Source organism: Sphaerodactylus townsendi, linkage group LG09 (assembly GCF_021028975.2).
Source record: "Sphaerodactylus townsendi isolate TG3544 linkage group LG09, MPM_Stown_v2.3, whole genome shotgun sequence".
NCBI lineage: Eukaryota > Metazoa > Chordata > Lepidosauria > Squamata > Sphaerodactylidae > Sphaerodactylus > Sphaerodactylus townsendi.
The window spans coordinates 86106550-86122666 of NC_059433.1; the positions used below are offsets into that span (position 1 = coordinate 86106550).

The following is a 16117-nucleotide window of genomic DNA, read 5'->3' on the forward strand; positions in this document are numbered from 1 at the left end:
CGCATGCGCCTATAACAAAGCCCTGGCTTAAAGCACAGCGAGACAGCTAAAAGTTCCCGGGCGTTTTCCTACTCCTCAGTTTCCCCTCCCGCTCGTGACTCTTGTCCTTTAAGCCTTCCACGACGCATGCGCCATCTATTGCCCAACCCTGAGTTTTTGCGTCGCTGCGTAAAGTATAGCGTCAGTGGCTGCCCACGCGCGGGATTGCTCCGCCCCCTTTCTCGTCTGAGGTTGCGCGTGCGCGTCGGGGCTTTCCAGTGCGTGGCGTGCAGTACGGAGGCGGCGGCTGGGGGCGGGGCGGCTATATATAGTGCGCGGCCGGGGCGGTGGCCTCCCCCTTGTCCCCCGGCCGCTGACGGTGCTGTGTGTGCAGTGCGTGTGCTCCGGCCTTCCCGGACGCACCAGCTCCGCCGCACCATTTATTACTAAAAAAAAAACACCTTTAAAAATCCAAAAAAAATCTTAAAACCCGAAAAACAATTATTAAAAAAATCCCTCTCCTTCTTTTCCTCCCCGTCTGAAACCGGCCGGTTTGGTATAAAATAACCCGGTGAAGCGAAGCGAAGTCCCGGACCCGGCGCAGCCAAGAGGAGACCCGCCCGAAGCAGCAGCAGGAACAACCGCAGCAGGAAAAGCCGCCAGCAGCAGCAGCCCCTTCCCACCCTCTCTCCGCCGGCAGCCGCGAGCGCTCGAGCGACCCGGAGCCGCCAACCGTCGCCCAACCGCCGCCGCGGAGCCGTTAAGTTCAGAACCCGCCGCGGCCTCCTTGGCGCTCGCGAGCCTGCCCTGCCGCCTGGACCCCCCTCCCCGCCCCCCGGCCAGCATGAACCCCAGCGCCCCCAGCTACCCGATGGCCTCGCTGTACGTGGGGGACCTGCACCCCGATGTCACCGAGGCCATGCTCTACGAGAAGTTCAGCCCCGCCGGGCCCATCCTCTCCATCCGCGTCTGCAGGGACATGATCACCCGGCGCTCGCTCGGCTACGCCTATGTCAACTTCCAGCAGCCCGCCGACGGTGAGAGGAACCGGGGAGGAAAGGGCGGCCCAGAGGTGTAGGGTGGGGGGGCTGACTGCCCCTCCCCGGCACACGGGGAGGCAGAAACACGTGGAAGGGCTGGGAGAAATGCGGCGGGGGGAGAGAGAAACAATATGGGGGGGAGAGGAAATGTGATGCCTACTTCCAGTGTGTGTAAGCGCGGGCGGGAAGGCAGAAGTGTCTTTTTAACCCCCCCCTCCTCCTCCCGGGTGCCGCTTCCTGTTCCTGGAGCCATGTTCTTGCTCCTCTGCGAGGCCTGCTGCACATCTCCACCCCCACCCCACCCCGCGCGCGTTCCCGAAGCATCCATTTTCTAGAGCCCGTGGCAGTCCCGGGCCTGCTCCTGCCGCCACCGTGTTGCAACCTCTCTCGGCTGCTCCTCCCTCTTCCAGAAATGGACGCTTCACATGCGGGAAATTAGTGGCCGAGGAGAGGCGCGGGGGCGATTCGAGGGAGTTTCGCGGGCGGGGGGAGTGGGGAAACACGCGAGGCCTCGTGGCGGGGAGGTGCCTCCTCCACGCGGTCCAGACGCCACCGCGGGCCTCTTGAGCCGAGAGAGGCCTGCCTTGCTGCCTTCCGTCCCGCGCGGGGCCCAGCTTGTTTTGTCGGGACCGGCGCGGCCTTCCGACGCCCTCGGCCCTTAAGGGCGTGCGGAGGCGCTCTTGTCTGCCGGCTCCCGGTGTCGGGCGCGAGGAGGAACGAGTCGGGCGGAAATGCCAACCTAATAAGCGCCTTAAATGGCAGCGGAGAAGTGGGGCGCCAGCGAGGCTCATGTGCCCTGGGAGCCTAAAGGGAGGGACTAAATAAGGGGGAGTAGTTGTTAAATTGAGGTCCTTGTCCTCAGCGGGTGGGTCATGATTTATAGTGTCCTTGTTGGTAGTGTAAGAACTTTCTAAACAGTTTTAGACAAATAGGGTGGTATGTGATGGGGAAGAGCCAAATAGGACTCCTTTAATCTCTGAGAGTAGCATCATTAGTTTTATAATAAGTGGTTTACAGTTCACTGTAGGGAAACAGGACTTTGGGAGAATTCTCCCAATTCTCCCCTCTACTGACGGAGAGAGCTGTGTGTTGCTGGTCCACATTGCTGTCAGTAGGTACTGATTAAATGGTAGATGAGCACCTGTCAATCAAGAAGCAGAAACTGGAGCGGAAAAGGAGTTTACTTTTTCCCAAACCCTGCAACCCGTCTTTCCTTAAGGAAGCCTGGATGGAATTTTGACCTATAGGAATTTTTTTAAGTAAAAACAGTGTCAGAGTCAATTTAACCAGTCCAGATTGTTTTCATTAAATCATTGCTGTATTTCAGTGGGCACATCATTTCTGTACATTCGCCTGGTGCAAGCAAGACACCATTGTGACTTTAACTCTGAAGCATTGGAAGCAGCTTTTCAGTTTTCACAGAGCTCTTTCCCATTTTGATATCGAAAGGAGAAATATGGAAGAAAGTGGTACTTTGATTGTGCCCTATGTACTTAGCAGGAATAAGCTCATTGAGATACACATTACCCCTGAATAACCATTCAGGATTATGGGTTTAGATTTGAAGTGTATAGCATCTTCTGTGTTAAGCATACTTCTGTTTTTCTTCTACCAAGCTTACCTTTAGTAGTAAATGTTTAGATAGCGGTTAATAACTAAATTACCTTCTTGAAAAGAACCACTCATAAACTAAATATCGTGTCTGAATGTATTTATTTTTACTATGACTGACTTTAACCTGTTTAACCTGGCAACCTTGAAGTTTGGGAGCATATGATAAGCTTTTTTTACTTCTTAGGTACAAAACCATTTATTATACATAGAAATGAAAACACGTGTCATTTTACATTTCCTGGTACAATTCGCCATTAAAAACAACTGTTGGGAATTTTTTAAATAAGGATTACAGGACTCTCAGTGATTGGGATTTCTGAGGTCATAGTAAAATTATATAACCATACTTTGAAGGGAATAACTTTTTGGCACTGTTCCAAAGAGTTCTACATATTATACTTTTTCACAACTTGTTTCATTATTTTGCAATTTAGGAGTTAAATATTCCAGTGGTAAAAGTATGAAACCCATATGTACAGCAGCATTACCAGTAGGAACACAGGAAGAAACTACCCTCATTTTCTTCTTTTTACACGGGCAGTTCCATTTTACCATATTCCTACTTGAATTACCAATTTAGTATGTGTGCTCAGCTCTCTGCCAGTGTTCTTTAAAAGGATAGAAGCTTTTGACAGGTCACTAAAATTGGCAGCATTCTGTCAAGCTTTTTCAGCCTGTACATTCATCTGACAGGGCTTCTTGAGGAGTTTGCTACTCAGACTGTCTTCCAGAAAGTAGTTGATAATGCAAACGTGATTTACAGAATAAAATCTGTTCAGTACACAGTGCTATAGAGTATGTATTTTGGCTGCTTGCTTGAGATAGAGTACAGGTATGGAACAGCAATGTAGATAACTTTGAAAATACCACCAACAGGTCCAATAGAATGTGTTATATTCCCATAAGCTTTCAAGAAGTCCACTTTGCCTTGGGATGGAAGACTCTAATGGCTGTGGCTTATTGTTAGGTTCTCCTCCAGTCTTAATAGAGGCAGCATCTAAGACTGTCCTAGAAACTGCTGCTGTCCGGAGCTGCCCCTAGGTCAAATGGAAAGATGGAGGACCTTGTCCAATTCTGCAGGACCCCCTCTCACAAAGCATTCCCCAAAGAGCCCTGCCAATGGCAAAGAACAGCTTACTGGTGATCCCTGGCCAGAAGGCTGTCTGGTTGTCCTCAACCAGGACCTGAACTGTTTTGGCTCTGGCCCCAGCTCCGTCAAGTGAGACACGGGCTCTGTGGACTTACTACAATTTCTTAGGGCCTGTAAGATGCCGTTGTTCTGCCATGCCTATGGTCAAGGTCTGCATCAGTGTCCAAACAGTTGGCCTCCCTCCCCCACTTTTCTCCCTCATCTTCCCCCTCCATGCATGGTGTATGAGGGATTACTGTTTATTATTCAAATCGTCAACATGGTTTTATCCCCCATGATTTCTCACCCTTTTTTCATGTACTGTCAAAGGTTTTCATAGTCAGAATCATCTGGTTGCTGTGGATTTTATGGGATGTGTGACTGTGGTCTGATAGTTTGCACCTAACATTTTGCTCACATTTACAGCTGGCATCTTCAGAGAGACATCACAGTAAGATGTTTTTCTCTGTGCCATGGAGAGAAACATTTTACCGTGACCTGCCTCTGAAGATGTCAGCCATGCATGCAGGCAAAACATGAGCAAAAGCTACACAGACCACAGCCACACAACCGAGAAAACCCACAGCAGCCAGCCCTTCCTTCAGTCACCACCACCACCCCCCACTCAACCAGCTCAGGGAGCAGGACCCCAGCATTCTAGACCTCCAGAACCTCTTGATGACTGCCTCCTTACTGTGAGCACGAGCTTGCCTAGGAAATCTCTGGCAGAGATGAACAGATGCCCTTTTTCACAGCCAGGGATGGAGGAGTCAGTTTGCCCCTCCCTTACTTTGCCTTTGGTAATGTGGTTGAGAGCAGGACATGGTATTAGTGGAGTACAGAAATTAGTAGGTGTTTAATAAATTACAGGTGTTTAATAAAAGCATTATAGATGTCAAATTATAGGTGTTTAATAAAAGCATCATACACATGGCAGCAAGGCTAAACAAGGTGGAAACTAAAAGTGCAATCCATCTTGTCCTAACTATGCTTGGAATAGGCATAATTCTCAACAGTACAAGCCCTCAGAAGTTTTAACTACCATGGCTGCTTTCAGATGACCATTCTAAACAGGATGTCATCTATTATTGGCCTGTTTTCAGGTAAAACGATACAGAGGCAGGTGTTTCATACAGCTCATTTCACTTCACTTATGAGCCCTCTCTAAAGTGCTCTGGCTATTTCAAACAGTTCCACACACCCTCCCCCTACTTGCTGTATTACCAGTAGTGGAGTGCTTTGGATTGCTATGGGGCTATAGGACTAAAGCACACATCTATGAACATTTTAAAGCGCAGGAAAAAAACTTGCCATGGAAAAGGGAGGGGGGACAGCACTCCAGACATTTAATCAGGGAACTGGAGCAATTCAGAAATACAAGAAAAAACAGAATAAAGCATTTTTAATAATAAAGGCTGAGCTGCAGGTTGTCAGTGGGACACAAGCAGCTTTGTCCGGAAAGGTAAAAATCCATTAATCAGGAGGCAAAATAGTTGTGACTGAAGTGATACAAAAAATCTGTTAGCAACCTGCTGCTAAAATGGATTACAAGGGCAGCTTGAAAGGAACAATTGAGACTAAGGTTCCAACATCTTCCTATTATGTGGCTATATGTGATCAAAATGGAGTTGAGAGGATTCCAGTTGGTATGAGCCCAGAGATGTGAGCAGTACAAGAGAGCCTGTCAGGAGAGAATTTCCCTTTGGGGCTCAGAGAACTTCTATGACCATCCCTTAGTTTTCAGCTCTTTTCAGATTTCTAAAATCCCAACCCTATTGCTTTTTATTGAATGCTGTTGCACCTTGTATCTCGGGGAGAAAGGTAGATTATAAATAATGTAAATAAATGTTTATCTCTTCCTGTTTGAAAGGGAAAGGTGACCTGACTATCCTTTGATTCCCCCTCCCTCTCTAGTATGGGTGCAATCCCCCCCCCCTTTTGATCTTCCATGGGCAGAAACTGGTTGTCTTTATCCGAGAGTCATTTTACATTCTCCTAGTTTGTTCTTATTGTCTTAGCCCTGAATGATTGACTTTGATTTCTTACACTGATCCTCCAAGATTGACTAATTACAGTGAAATTTAAGGGGAGATTGTGCACTGAAGGGCCATTTTTCACATAGTCCCAACATCTAGAATAGCGTTTGAATTTTATGCACTTCAGAAAACCAGAAAAGCTTGAATTCTGTATGGAATGACAAGAAAAATTTTCTTAACTGAGAGGCTATCAAAAGTTACATTTGCTTTGTCTTGAAGTTTTAAGTAATTAACCCTAATTAATTTGGGTTTTTTTTGCAGCTGAGCGAGCTTTAGATACTATGAATTTTGATGTCATTAAAGGCAAGCCAGTGCGTATCATGTGGTCCCAGCGCGATCCATCTCTGCGTAAAAGTGGTGTTGGAAACATCTTCATTAAAAACTTGGACAAATCGATTGATAATAAAGCTTTGTATGACACATTTTCTGCTTTTGGAAATATCCTCTCTTGTAAGGTGAGCTGGGCAAGATGCAAAATGTTGGTGTAGTATCATGGTTAAGATTATTACATTGTGATGGTCTCATGAGTCATAATATTCTTTGTAGGTTGTGTGTGATGAAAATGGATCCAAAGGCTATGGATTTGTACACTTTGAGACGCAAGAAGCTGCAGAAAGAGCAATTGAAAAAATGAATGGAATGTTGCTTAATGATCGCAAAGTGTGAGTACATAAATTTTTTCCTTGGGAGTCTTTAAAACACTGTGCTGAAATTCAACATGGAAATGCATATTAGTAAAATCTGTAAGTTAGTGTAGCTCACTGGAAATATATGGCCAAAATACTTAATTTCGTATGAACCAAATGACAGTGCCATCATTCAAACAGTGATAGCAGAGAAGCTTAGTCCCTTAGAAAGTTTGGCTTGCATGGAATCTGCAAGAACATTCAACTGTTCATTTGTGTTCCAACAGTTTGCGTACACGGCCAGTTGTGTATGAGTTCTCATTCTGCTTTGCCTCACCTTCCGACCCCCTTCTACTCTTCGCTATGTTTCCATACATAAAATTTACATTTCACAGTGAGTGACTTATGGATGTGAGGCTTCTTCCTCTGCCCCTTATAGCTGTTTCGCTTTGTCTGCCCTATTCAAACATTTCTGTGTGTCTGGATTGATAGCAGTTTGGAGATAGCTTAGTACTTTCGTTTTCCTAAATGAAGAAGTACTGCAGTGAGCTGTTGAAGTTCCTTACTTGCCGAGTCAGCCCACATGCAGGCAGCTGGAGCATACTTTGAAAATTTCAGACAGTTCTGCTTTATAAGGTGATTTCTTGAGAAGATTGAAGACATCTAAGCAGCTGTTCATCTTGTTTCTGTAACTAGATTTGTTGGACGGTTTAAATCTCGTAAAGAACGTGAAGCAGAACTTGGAGCTCGTGCTAAGGAGTTCACAAACGTTTACATCAAGAATTTTGGAGAAGACATGGATGATGAGAGACTCAAGGAACTCTTTGGCAAGTTTGGTAATATCATTCTTTTCTTATCATAACTGAATTTTTATTACGCTTATGCGTTTTGTGCTGCCTTTTCAGTGAACATGTCACTAAACATTCTTGCTTTTGCGTCTACATAATGTAGTGCTCTGTTTCCGCTCCACAGAGTTATTGAACTTGTGGCTCATGCATAGGAATAGACAATGTGCCAAGTGCTTGTGGGATATAGTGCTCCCAAACAAAAAAGGACAAGCTAACAAAGCAGTTTTTTAAAATAAATTAAAAGTTCAGATCTGTTATCCTGAAATAGCCAAGGTGGTTTAATGTAGGGCAATATATGTAATGCACCAAGAAGAATGTAGTAAAGCTAATATTAACTGCAAGCATTTTGTTGATGATGTTATACAGTAATAGCCAAAATGTAAATTACTGACTCTTCAGTATGCAGTGTAAGTGGCATTCAGGATGCAAAACAGGCTATGTAATTCACAGAAATGTTCAGTGATGCATACCAGATTCTTACATAAGACATCTTAAATGTCAAGCTAGTATTTATTTGTTTGTTTTATATCTTGCTCTCTCCCCCAACAAAGCAGGGCTCAGAGCGGCTTCCAACAAGGTGAAATATACTTAGTGCATACAAAATAAAAACAATACATCATAACTGAATATAGAATAATAATGAAACCAAATTTAAAATCCAATTTTCGTCAAGCTGCTGTAATACCAGCTGTACAGCCAACCCAGTGTTGCAGGCCAGGGCAGTCTTCAAATAGAGAACATTCCACTTTGAGGAAAAAATTATTGGGGTGGGGGGAGGAGGAGAAAAGCCACAGTTATTAACCGTAGCAAGAGAGGGGAGCAAATGTGCTACATACTAAGGCGGCAGCCACAGTCTCAAGAAGGCAGAAGTTGAGCCACCCAACAAAAAGAGGAAATGTTGCCATAAACCACAGTAATCACTTAATTCTAGAGAAACAGTTTTCTAAATTGGCATTCCCTTAGTTTCACATGACGTTGTCAATCTGTAAGCAATTGTGCTTTGTTGTACAGGGAATATCTTAAATTCATAGGATTGGATCATAAGATCCCTTCTGCCAGCACCAAAGGGCACTTCTGATCATTCTAGAAGTCTTGTTAGTTCTCCCTGCCGGCACCCCACACTCTTCCTGAAAGTCCACCAGACCATCAAGAGTTGGATTATTTTAGGGGCAACTCTAGGAAAAGGCAGGTGGGATGGGTTGTGTCTGTGATTGCTACTTCAGTTCTTTAGGATCCAACCCATGGAAACTGTGTATGTAACAAATCTTGTGTGTTGTTTAGGGCCTGCCTTAAGTGTGAAAGTTATGACTGATGAGAGTGGGAAATCCAAAGGCTTTGGTTTTGTTAGTTTTGAAAGACATGAGGATGCTCAAAAAGTAAGTGCATGCTTTCTGTTAACTTTGAACAGTGTTGTAATGTCACTTTCAGGTTAAGTATTTTGTAAGATTTCTTTATCTTTTGCATGGAACATATGAAAATAGCTTACATGCCTAAATCCGAACTTCACAATTAATACCTTTACTTAGTCATCTAATTACCAGAGTGAATATTTATATATTTTTCAAGTTTCGATGCACATTGGCGGAGGTTTATGTTTTGTATGTGACACCTCTTGTACCTGGAGTGTGGAAGCAGACTGGCTTAGCCTGCAGTACATAAAGTCTGGATTTTTGGTTCTTTCTTTTTTCTTAGTATCTTGAATGCTATGCTTTTCTTGTGAAACATGACAAATGTCGTGAAATTAATGACAGCAAACAGTTTAAATTATCCTTTTTGTTATTAAGGCTGTAGATGAGATGAATGGAAAGGAACTGAATGGAAAACAGATATATGTTGGCCGTGCTCAGAAAAAGGTAGAAAGACAAACAGAGCTGAAGCGTAAATTCGAACAAATGAAGCAGGACAGAATCACCAGATATCAGGTAAAACTTCAACTGAGCAAAATGTTTTAACTGTAGATCTTATGTTCTCCAAGCAGTACATGTACTCTGTTTAATTTTTCAGGGAGTTAACCTTTATGTGAAAAATCTAGATGATGGAATTGATGATGAGCGCCTTCGCAAAGAATTTTCTCCATTTGGCACAATCACTAGCGCAAAGGTAACAGTTTTCAACAGCTCTTGTGATATGAAAGCAGTCATTTTCAGCCCAGAATGACTTTGTAGCACTTCTGAAGAATCAGAATCCTTTAATGGCATTTAAAACCAACAGAAAGATCTAGTTAGACCTTTTTTGCACAAAAACAACATCAAATTAGACAAACGGTCCAATACTGCATTGTTCAGAAGATGTCATTTTACTTTTAAGTTCAGGATATTATATGTGGGATCTTTATGCATCAGAACCATGGTCAAAAAGAGAGATACCAAAGGTGTTATAATCTCATTCTTATCAGCCTAGAGAATTTGGATGAGAGATCTATCTGAACTTCTGAAAACTAGTTTATGCTTTCAAAGAATTGCTAATTTTTGAGCAATGTATATACAAACAATTATTTACACATGGTCACAATTGGTATCTCATCAGCAATCTGCTTGCTCCTTTTGGCCTGCTGCAGCTTGGCTCACTGCCTGAACTAAGTCACAGAAAGAGTCAGTTCTGTGGAGAAAACCTTTAATTGCTTTGGATTGCTTTGGACCATAACAGAATTGGGTAGAATGCCACCAGCAGAGAAGGTCCAGTTTCTGGTTTTTCTCTGTGTGGTACTGGAAGATATGGTCCCTGGTATAGCTGGGTGTGTCTATGTATGTATGAGAAAGAAAGAAAAATGTTGGCTTCTCCTACCTGGCTTGTTGCTTCCCCCTGTCCTTTGATTCCCCCCACCCCCCAAAGGACACAGGATGGAGCTGTCTTGAAGGGCTGCCCCTGTTTGTATAGCTTGATTTGTAGCCATGCATCCCAATTTGGCATGGGACCATTAGTATCCTTGGCAAGCAGGATCTTCCATCAGGGCAAAAGTGGCAGCTAGCAGATACTTCACTTCCTCTTCCCATTGCACTAAAACTGGCATCTCCTGCAGTGCACCTGGGATTTGATTCCCCAATCCAACAAATAAACTTGAGTTACTGTAGAATGGGAGTTACCCCCATTCATAAAACACCCAACTGTCATACTGGATTCTAGATTGTCATTTTTTGAAAAGCTGTTGACTGTCTTTTTTTTCTGAAACTTAGTGAGATTAACACACCAACTCATGGTTGGTAGATATTATAGGTCAGATCCAAAGATCCCTTTGGAATAGAAAGCAGTTCACTCACACAAGGTTCACAGTTTACATAGACTGTACACTTGAGCTATACCCTTCTCTACTTGAAGTCTCCTGTCACTCAAGAGCAGCTTTTTGGGTAGAATAGTTGTGTAAGTGGAATGGAAGTCACAGTTCTTGGAGTCCATTGCCATATTTGGTGCAATAGTTGCCCCACCTAACTGCCCCATGCCATGAAAAAACCCCGGTCAATCTGCTTTGACACCTGGTGGGCAAAATAGCTACATTTTGGGCATTTCCCCACTTTCCACGACCAGCGCGTCATTTCTGGCGCGCGCCCAGGCTTCCCCAAGTCTTCAAAAGGCACCATTTGGAAGAGCACCAGGAATAACGCGTGCTGAGGGGGCTGTGTTGTCGCGCCCCTGTAGTGGGGAGTGCCGGGGGACCCCGCGCTACTTGCCTACAGTAGCGTGCAGCTACTGGTAAGTGGGAAAACACCCATTGATCCCTGCCATCTGGATTGCTTCCAGCAGAGGCAAGACACTGACACTTGACTCCAATACTGTGGAAAGTTTACAGTCTTGCACTGTTCAATAACATTTAAAAAATATTTGGATGTACTTGTTTCTGTGTTTGTTCATCTAAGGCTGTGTTTTCTTTTTGGCAGGTCATGATGGAAGGGGGCCGAAGTAAAGGATTTGGGTTTGTCTGCTTTTCCTCACCAGAAGAAGCAACCAAAGCCGTTACAGAAATGAATGGTAGGATTGTGGCCACCAAACCACTCTACGTAGCCTTAGCCCAACGTAAGGAAGAACGCCAAGCTCATCTTACCAACCAGTACATGCAGAGAATGGCAAGCGTAAGAGCAGTGCCCAATCCTGTCATCAACCCTTACCAGCCAGCACCTCCTTCAGGTTACTTCATGGCAGCTATTCCACAGGTATGGCTGACTTCCTTAGTGTTTTTGAATGGGTAGAATTTAGTACAGCTGGAATGACGAAATAGTTAATGACTTTTGTGTGAAATGTATATTGCCTAAATTTTGGATATGACCAATGTGATCATTTTATCAAACAAGCCTTTTAATGGTTGATTGATGTAAACTAATATTGATTTTCTGCTTTGAATAGACTCAGAATCGTGCTGCATACTATCCTACCAGCCAACTTGCTCAACTCAGACCAAGCCCTCGCTGGACTGCTCAGGGTGCCAGACCTCATCGTAAGTGGCTTTTTTTCTTAAGGGCACCAGGATTTGCATTGTGTCTGTTTGGCTCAGTGAAATTTGCTCTGTTGGTTACCATGATCTATCTTCAATGCAGCTTTCCAGAACATGACAGGTGCCATCCGCCCTGCAGCTCCCAGGCCACCATTCAGTACCATGAGGCCAGCTTCATCACAGGTTCCAAGAGTCATGTCAACACAGCGTGTTGGTAAGTTCGTTGGGAGTTCAATAAATGCATTTATTGCAGGGCAGTTAATGCAGGCTGCTCAAATTGTGTTTATAGATTTGAACTCACAGTGTTTGAACTGAATATATTCCTTAAACTAGAGGATATAATGAAGTCTACAGATGTGCAGTCCCATTTAGCCTAAAATTTATTTTTTCAGCTAACACATCAACACAAACAATGGGTCCACGTCCAGCTGCAGCAGCAGCTGCAGCTACTCCAGCTGTGCGCACCGTTCCACAGTACAAGTATGCTGCAGGTGTTCGCAATCCTCAGCAACACCTTAATACTCAACCTCAGGTTGCTATGCAGCAGGTAAATATAATTACTCCAAAATTTGTTGGGGAAAGTTTCAAAGCCTTAACTGATCCTGTGCAGGGTTAGCTGTGCCTAACCACATTTAAATGAATAGGGTTAAATGTTCCTGACTTGGATCGGTTCAGGCTTCATGTCCAGTTTTGCTGGGGTTTATCCTGTATCTGTTCTGAGCTGCTGCAAGTGCTTGTCTTGTTGGCCATGTGCTTTTGTTAATAAAGAGATCTGTAGAAGATAATGTGGACTAGGGCCAGTTTACTAGATAGATCCCCTGCTCAGAAGAAGCAGCAGCTTACCAAGTGACCTTGGTCCAACCATACTCTCAGCCTAACCTAATTCACAGACTTGTTCAGATAAAGGGGGAGGGAAGGGTGAACGATATATTTAGGCTGTCTTTCAAGTAGCTTATTGGGGGGATTACTAATTATAGTGATCTAACTAATTATAGTAAGATCAGTTGATTGCTTTTTAATGTGCAGGCATTCTTGCTTGCTAGGGTTCAGATTAGCAGACCATGCCAAGATATTCTCTGAGAACTAATTAAATCTTGTTAAATGTTTCATATTGTAGCCTGCTGTCCATGTGCAAGGTCAGGAACCTTTGACTGCTTCCATGTTGGCTGCTGCCCCTCCACAAGAACAAAAGCAGATGCTGGGTAAGTGAAGCCCTCATTTGCGGGGAGTAAGAACTTTGACTGTAGGGCACCCAGACCCTGGAGACGAATTGGATCCCGCAGTGAAACGCTCAAGTATATTGCCAATGCTCCACCTGCTTTATTTTTTTACAAAAATTAGGATGTTTGAAAATGTTGATTGTGGCTACTGCAGATATTGTTGCCCTAAATTGTGAGTGTGCAGATGACAGAGACTGTGTAAAAGCTAGAAAAATTACTGTATGGATATTAGGTAGAAAAAGGAAGGCATATGTGTGTGTGCATCATTAAGTCACAGCTGACCTGGTGACCCTGTAGGGTTTTCAAGGCAAGAGAGATGGTTTGCCATTTTCTGTCTCTGTGTCACAACCTGGTGTCCTTTGGAGGTTACCCATCCAAGTACTAACTGGAACTGACCCTGCTTAGCTTCTGAGATCAGGCTACCTTGGAACTATCTGGGTCTCAGATAAGTGGAAAGCATTTCAGAAGATATATACTCTTAAGTGTATATGCTTTTATATGAGGCCAGTGCCTTGTGTTAGTAGCATCAGCCATATTCAGAAAGCTTCAAAGTATGCAGCATATGTTTATCATACAGTGTTATTAATTTTTTGTAACTTTCCAACTGCTTTCTAGGAGAACGGCTGTTCCCTCTTATTCAAGCCATGCATCCTACTCTGGCGGGTAAAATCACTGGTATGCTGTTAGAGATTGACAACTCCGAGCTCCTCCACATGCTGGAGTCTCCTGAATCTCTTCGGTCGAAAGTAAGTTCAAGTTTGATACCTAGACTTCCATGTTAAGTGCCAGTTGCTTTTGAACTAGCTGACTTCTTACCAAAAATTGTTTTTATAACTAGGTTGATGAAGCTGTGGCCGTACTACCCAAGAGCTCCCATCCAAAGCGTTTTTCAAAGGGGAAAGGTTTCAGAAAGCCAGTTAAACAATCCAGCAAATTAAGTTCCAAGTGTCTAATGTAAGTATCATGGAGAATAGCTTTTGAAAGTGTCTTGGTTGGGGATGGTGGAACCTTACAACATAAGGGTTACAGGCCATGTCAGCTTGATAGTTGAAGTGCCCATACTGGTGGAGCGCGTGTTATCAGCTGGTACTTTTTACTATATTCTGCCTCAGAAAAAAATGTTAGGGTTGCATATTAATCTGCAACATGCCAGACCTTTGTTGTAGAATGCTCTGTGTAGGTGCTAGTGGCCCCATCCATTTGACCATAAAAACACATTTTGGTATACATGCTCTTTTATCTAAATATATTCCAGTAATGCAAAAATAATGGTTTTGACAGGCAGTGTGTAGAAATGAATGATAATACTCATATTCGTTCAGGACTATAATATGGAAACATGCCATTTTTTCAGTCATTGCTCCTCAACTGTACTAATATCTTTTTCTGAGACAGAGTATAGGAATTTATGGGGCATCACAAAGAGCAATAGTCCTACATATATTTAATAGTGGGCAAAGTTAAACTCCCGCTGTTTTTTTACTGAGTTTACTACTAAAAATTCCACACAACTACAAATGACTTCTGTTTAACAATGTAGCATGACATCTTGGCAGACAGTAGAATGATTCTTCACTTTAGATTTGAGATCACACTGAACTCCCCTAGAATTTTTTAAAAATATGCTTCTATCATTTACTCACAGCCGAACCTTTGTCCCTGAGCTGTTTACAATAAAATCTATAAAACACAATCTTATTAAGGACAACCACTGTAATATTTCAAGGAAAAAAATTACCAGTTGGGTTAGTGTCATAGATACACAATGGCATACTTGAGGAATTCTTTTTAAAATATCAAAAACAGGCAGCAAATATCACAAAAAGCAAAATTTTGAATAATGTCATCCTGAAGGTATACAGTGGGTCTAAAAACACACAACAGAGCTATAAAATTACTTCAGGAGAAAACAAAGAATGCCTTAATCTGGTGCTGAAGACTTGGCAGCCTATGGTTAGAAATAGGCATTCCACAATTCGGCACCACATTCTTGTCGCTTTGCAACCCACTTCAGAAAATCAGTGCATATGGAGCTGGACATCTGAAGAGGACCTGTGTTGGTGGACAGGCTCCCAGGAGCAGATGGTCCTTAGGGTATCTTGGTCCTAAGCCATTTACATCTTTAAAGGTGATAATTAGCATTTTGAATTGGGCCCAGAAGCAAATTGGCAGCTAGGGCATCTCTTCCAGGATTGGTGAGATAATTTCTAGTGTCAGTTGCTGTGCATTTTATACTAATTGAAGCTTCCAGACCATCTGCATAACCCTACTCTCCCCCCCCCCCCCAACACCCCCAGAGCACATTACAGTAATCTAACCTAGATGTACTCAGAACTGGCCTAATCCTGCCTCTCAAGAAAGGTGCATTCTGAATCAGTTGCTTCATTTATGCTAAAAATAAGTAACATTTTGGCTTATATCCATGGGGGCCTTACCACAGCTGGGGAGGTTTCTGCCCATTGAGCGCAGCCTTCTGACCTTTCACTTCCTGCTGCTTGAAATGCTGTCCCTGGGGGGCCCTTATCCATCCAGTGAAGTATTTTGGAAGGCATTTTGATCAGCCACAGGGTGGCAGTGGTGAAAAAGTTGTGCTCTACTGGCATACTTCTGCCCACAGAAAACTTCCAGTGACCTCATATCATATTTTGTCAAATCTGGCAAAATGAAATATAGCTCTCTGATGCATGCTTATGTAATAATGTACTTATTGGATGCAAAAATATACCCAGTCCTATTATGGTGCTAAGCCAAAAGAAATTTTACATTGCCCCCAGCCAAGAATTCAACTTCAGGAAAATCTGCAAAATATAATTCAGATGCACCCTTTTTGAAATACAAAAATATATTTCCACATTAACACATGAATTTTTCTTACAGATGATTCGGGACTACGCACTATAACTTCGCTTCACCGAAGAAAAAAATCTAAACATGGAAAAATTATTAAATATTGAGAAAAACATTGCAAAAATATAAAATGAAACAAAAAAAGGAAAGGAAACTTTGAACCTTATGTACACAAAAAGTACCAGGACTGGCAAAACTGTTAGTCCTAGATTACCTATTGATTTAAAATACAAAAAAAATAGCAAAAGTTGAAAAAAACAAATTAATGTTTTATAAACCCGGGGAAAAGAATTTTCCAGCACAGTACAAAAAATTTAAAGCATTCCTTTCTTTAATTTTGTAATTTACTGTGGGG

General features: G+C 43.1%; 1 protein-coding gene and 1 long non-coding RNA gene across 2 annotated transcripts; both read left to right on the top strand.

The window, feature by feature from the left end:
• Positions 1-316: 316 nt before the first annotated feature.
• Positions 317-13801, top strand: PABPC1 (poly(A) binding protein cytoplasmic 1; the record flags this gene model as incomplete). Its single annotated transcript, XM_048508603.1, has 14 exons — positions 317-1016; positions 6060-6253; positions 6345-6460; positions 7121-7260; positions 8554-8648; positions 9057-9194; positions 9277-9372; positions 11145-11417; positions 11608-11698; positions 11799-11909; positions 12088-12242; positions 12813-12897; positions 13531-13661; positions 13754-13801. Coding segments are annotated over exons 1-14 (1866 nt in total), but the record flags the coding sequence as incomplete, so codon positions are not given.
• Positions 13802-13820: 19 nt separating this feature from the next.
• LOC125439372 lies at positions 13821-16010 on the top strand. The gene is made up of 2 exons (XR_007245528.1): positions 13821-13869; positions 15793-16010. It is a non-coding gene; the product is annotated as an uncharacterized LOC125439372 (long non-coding RNA).
• The last annotated feature ends 107 nt before the right edge of the window (positions 16011-16117 follow it).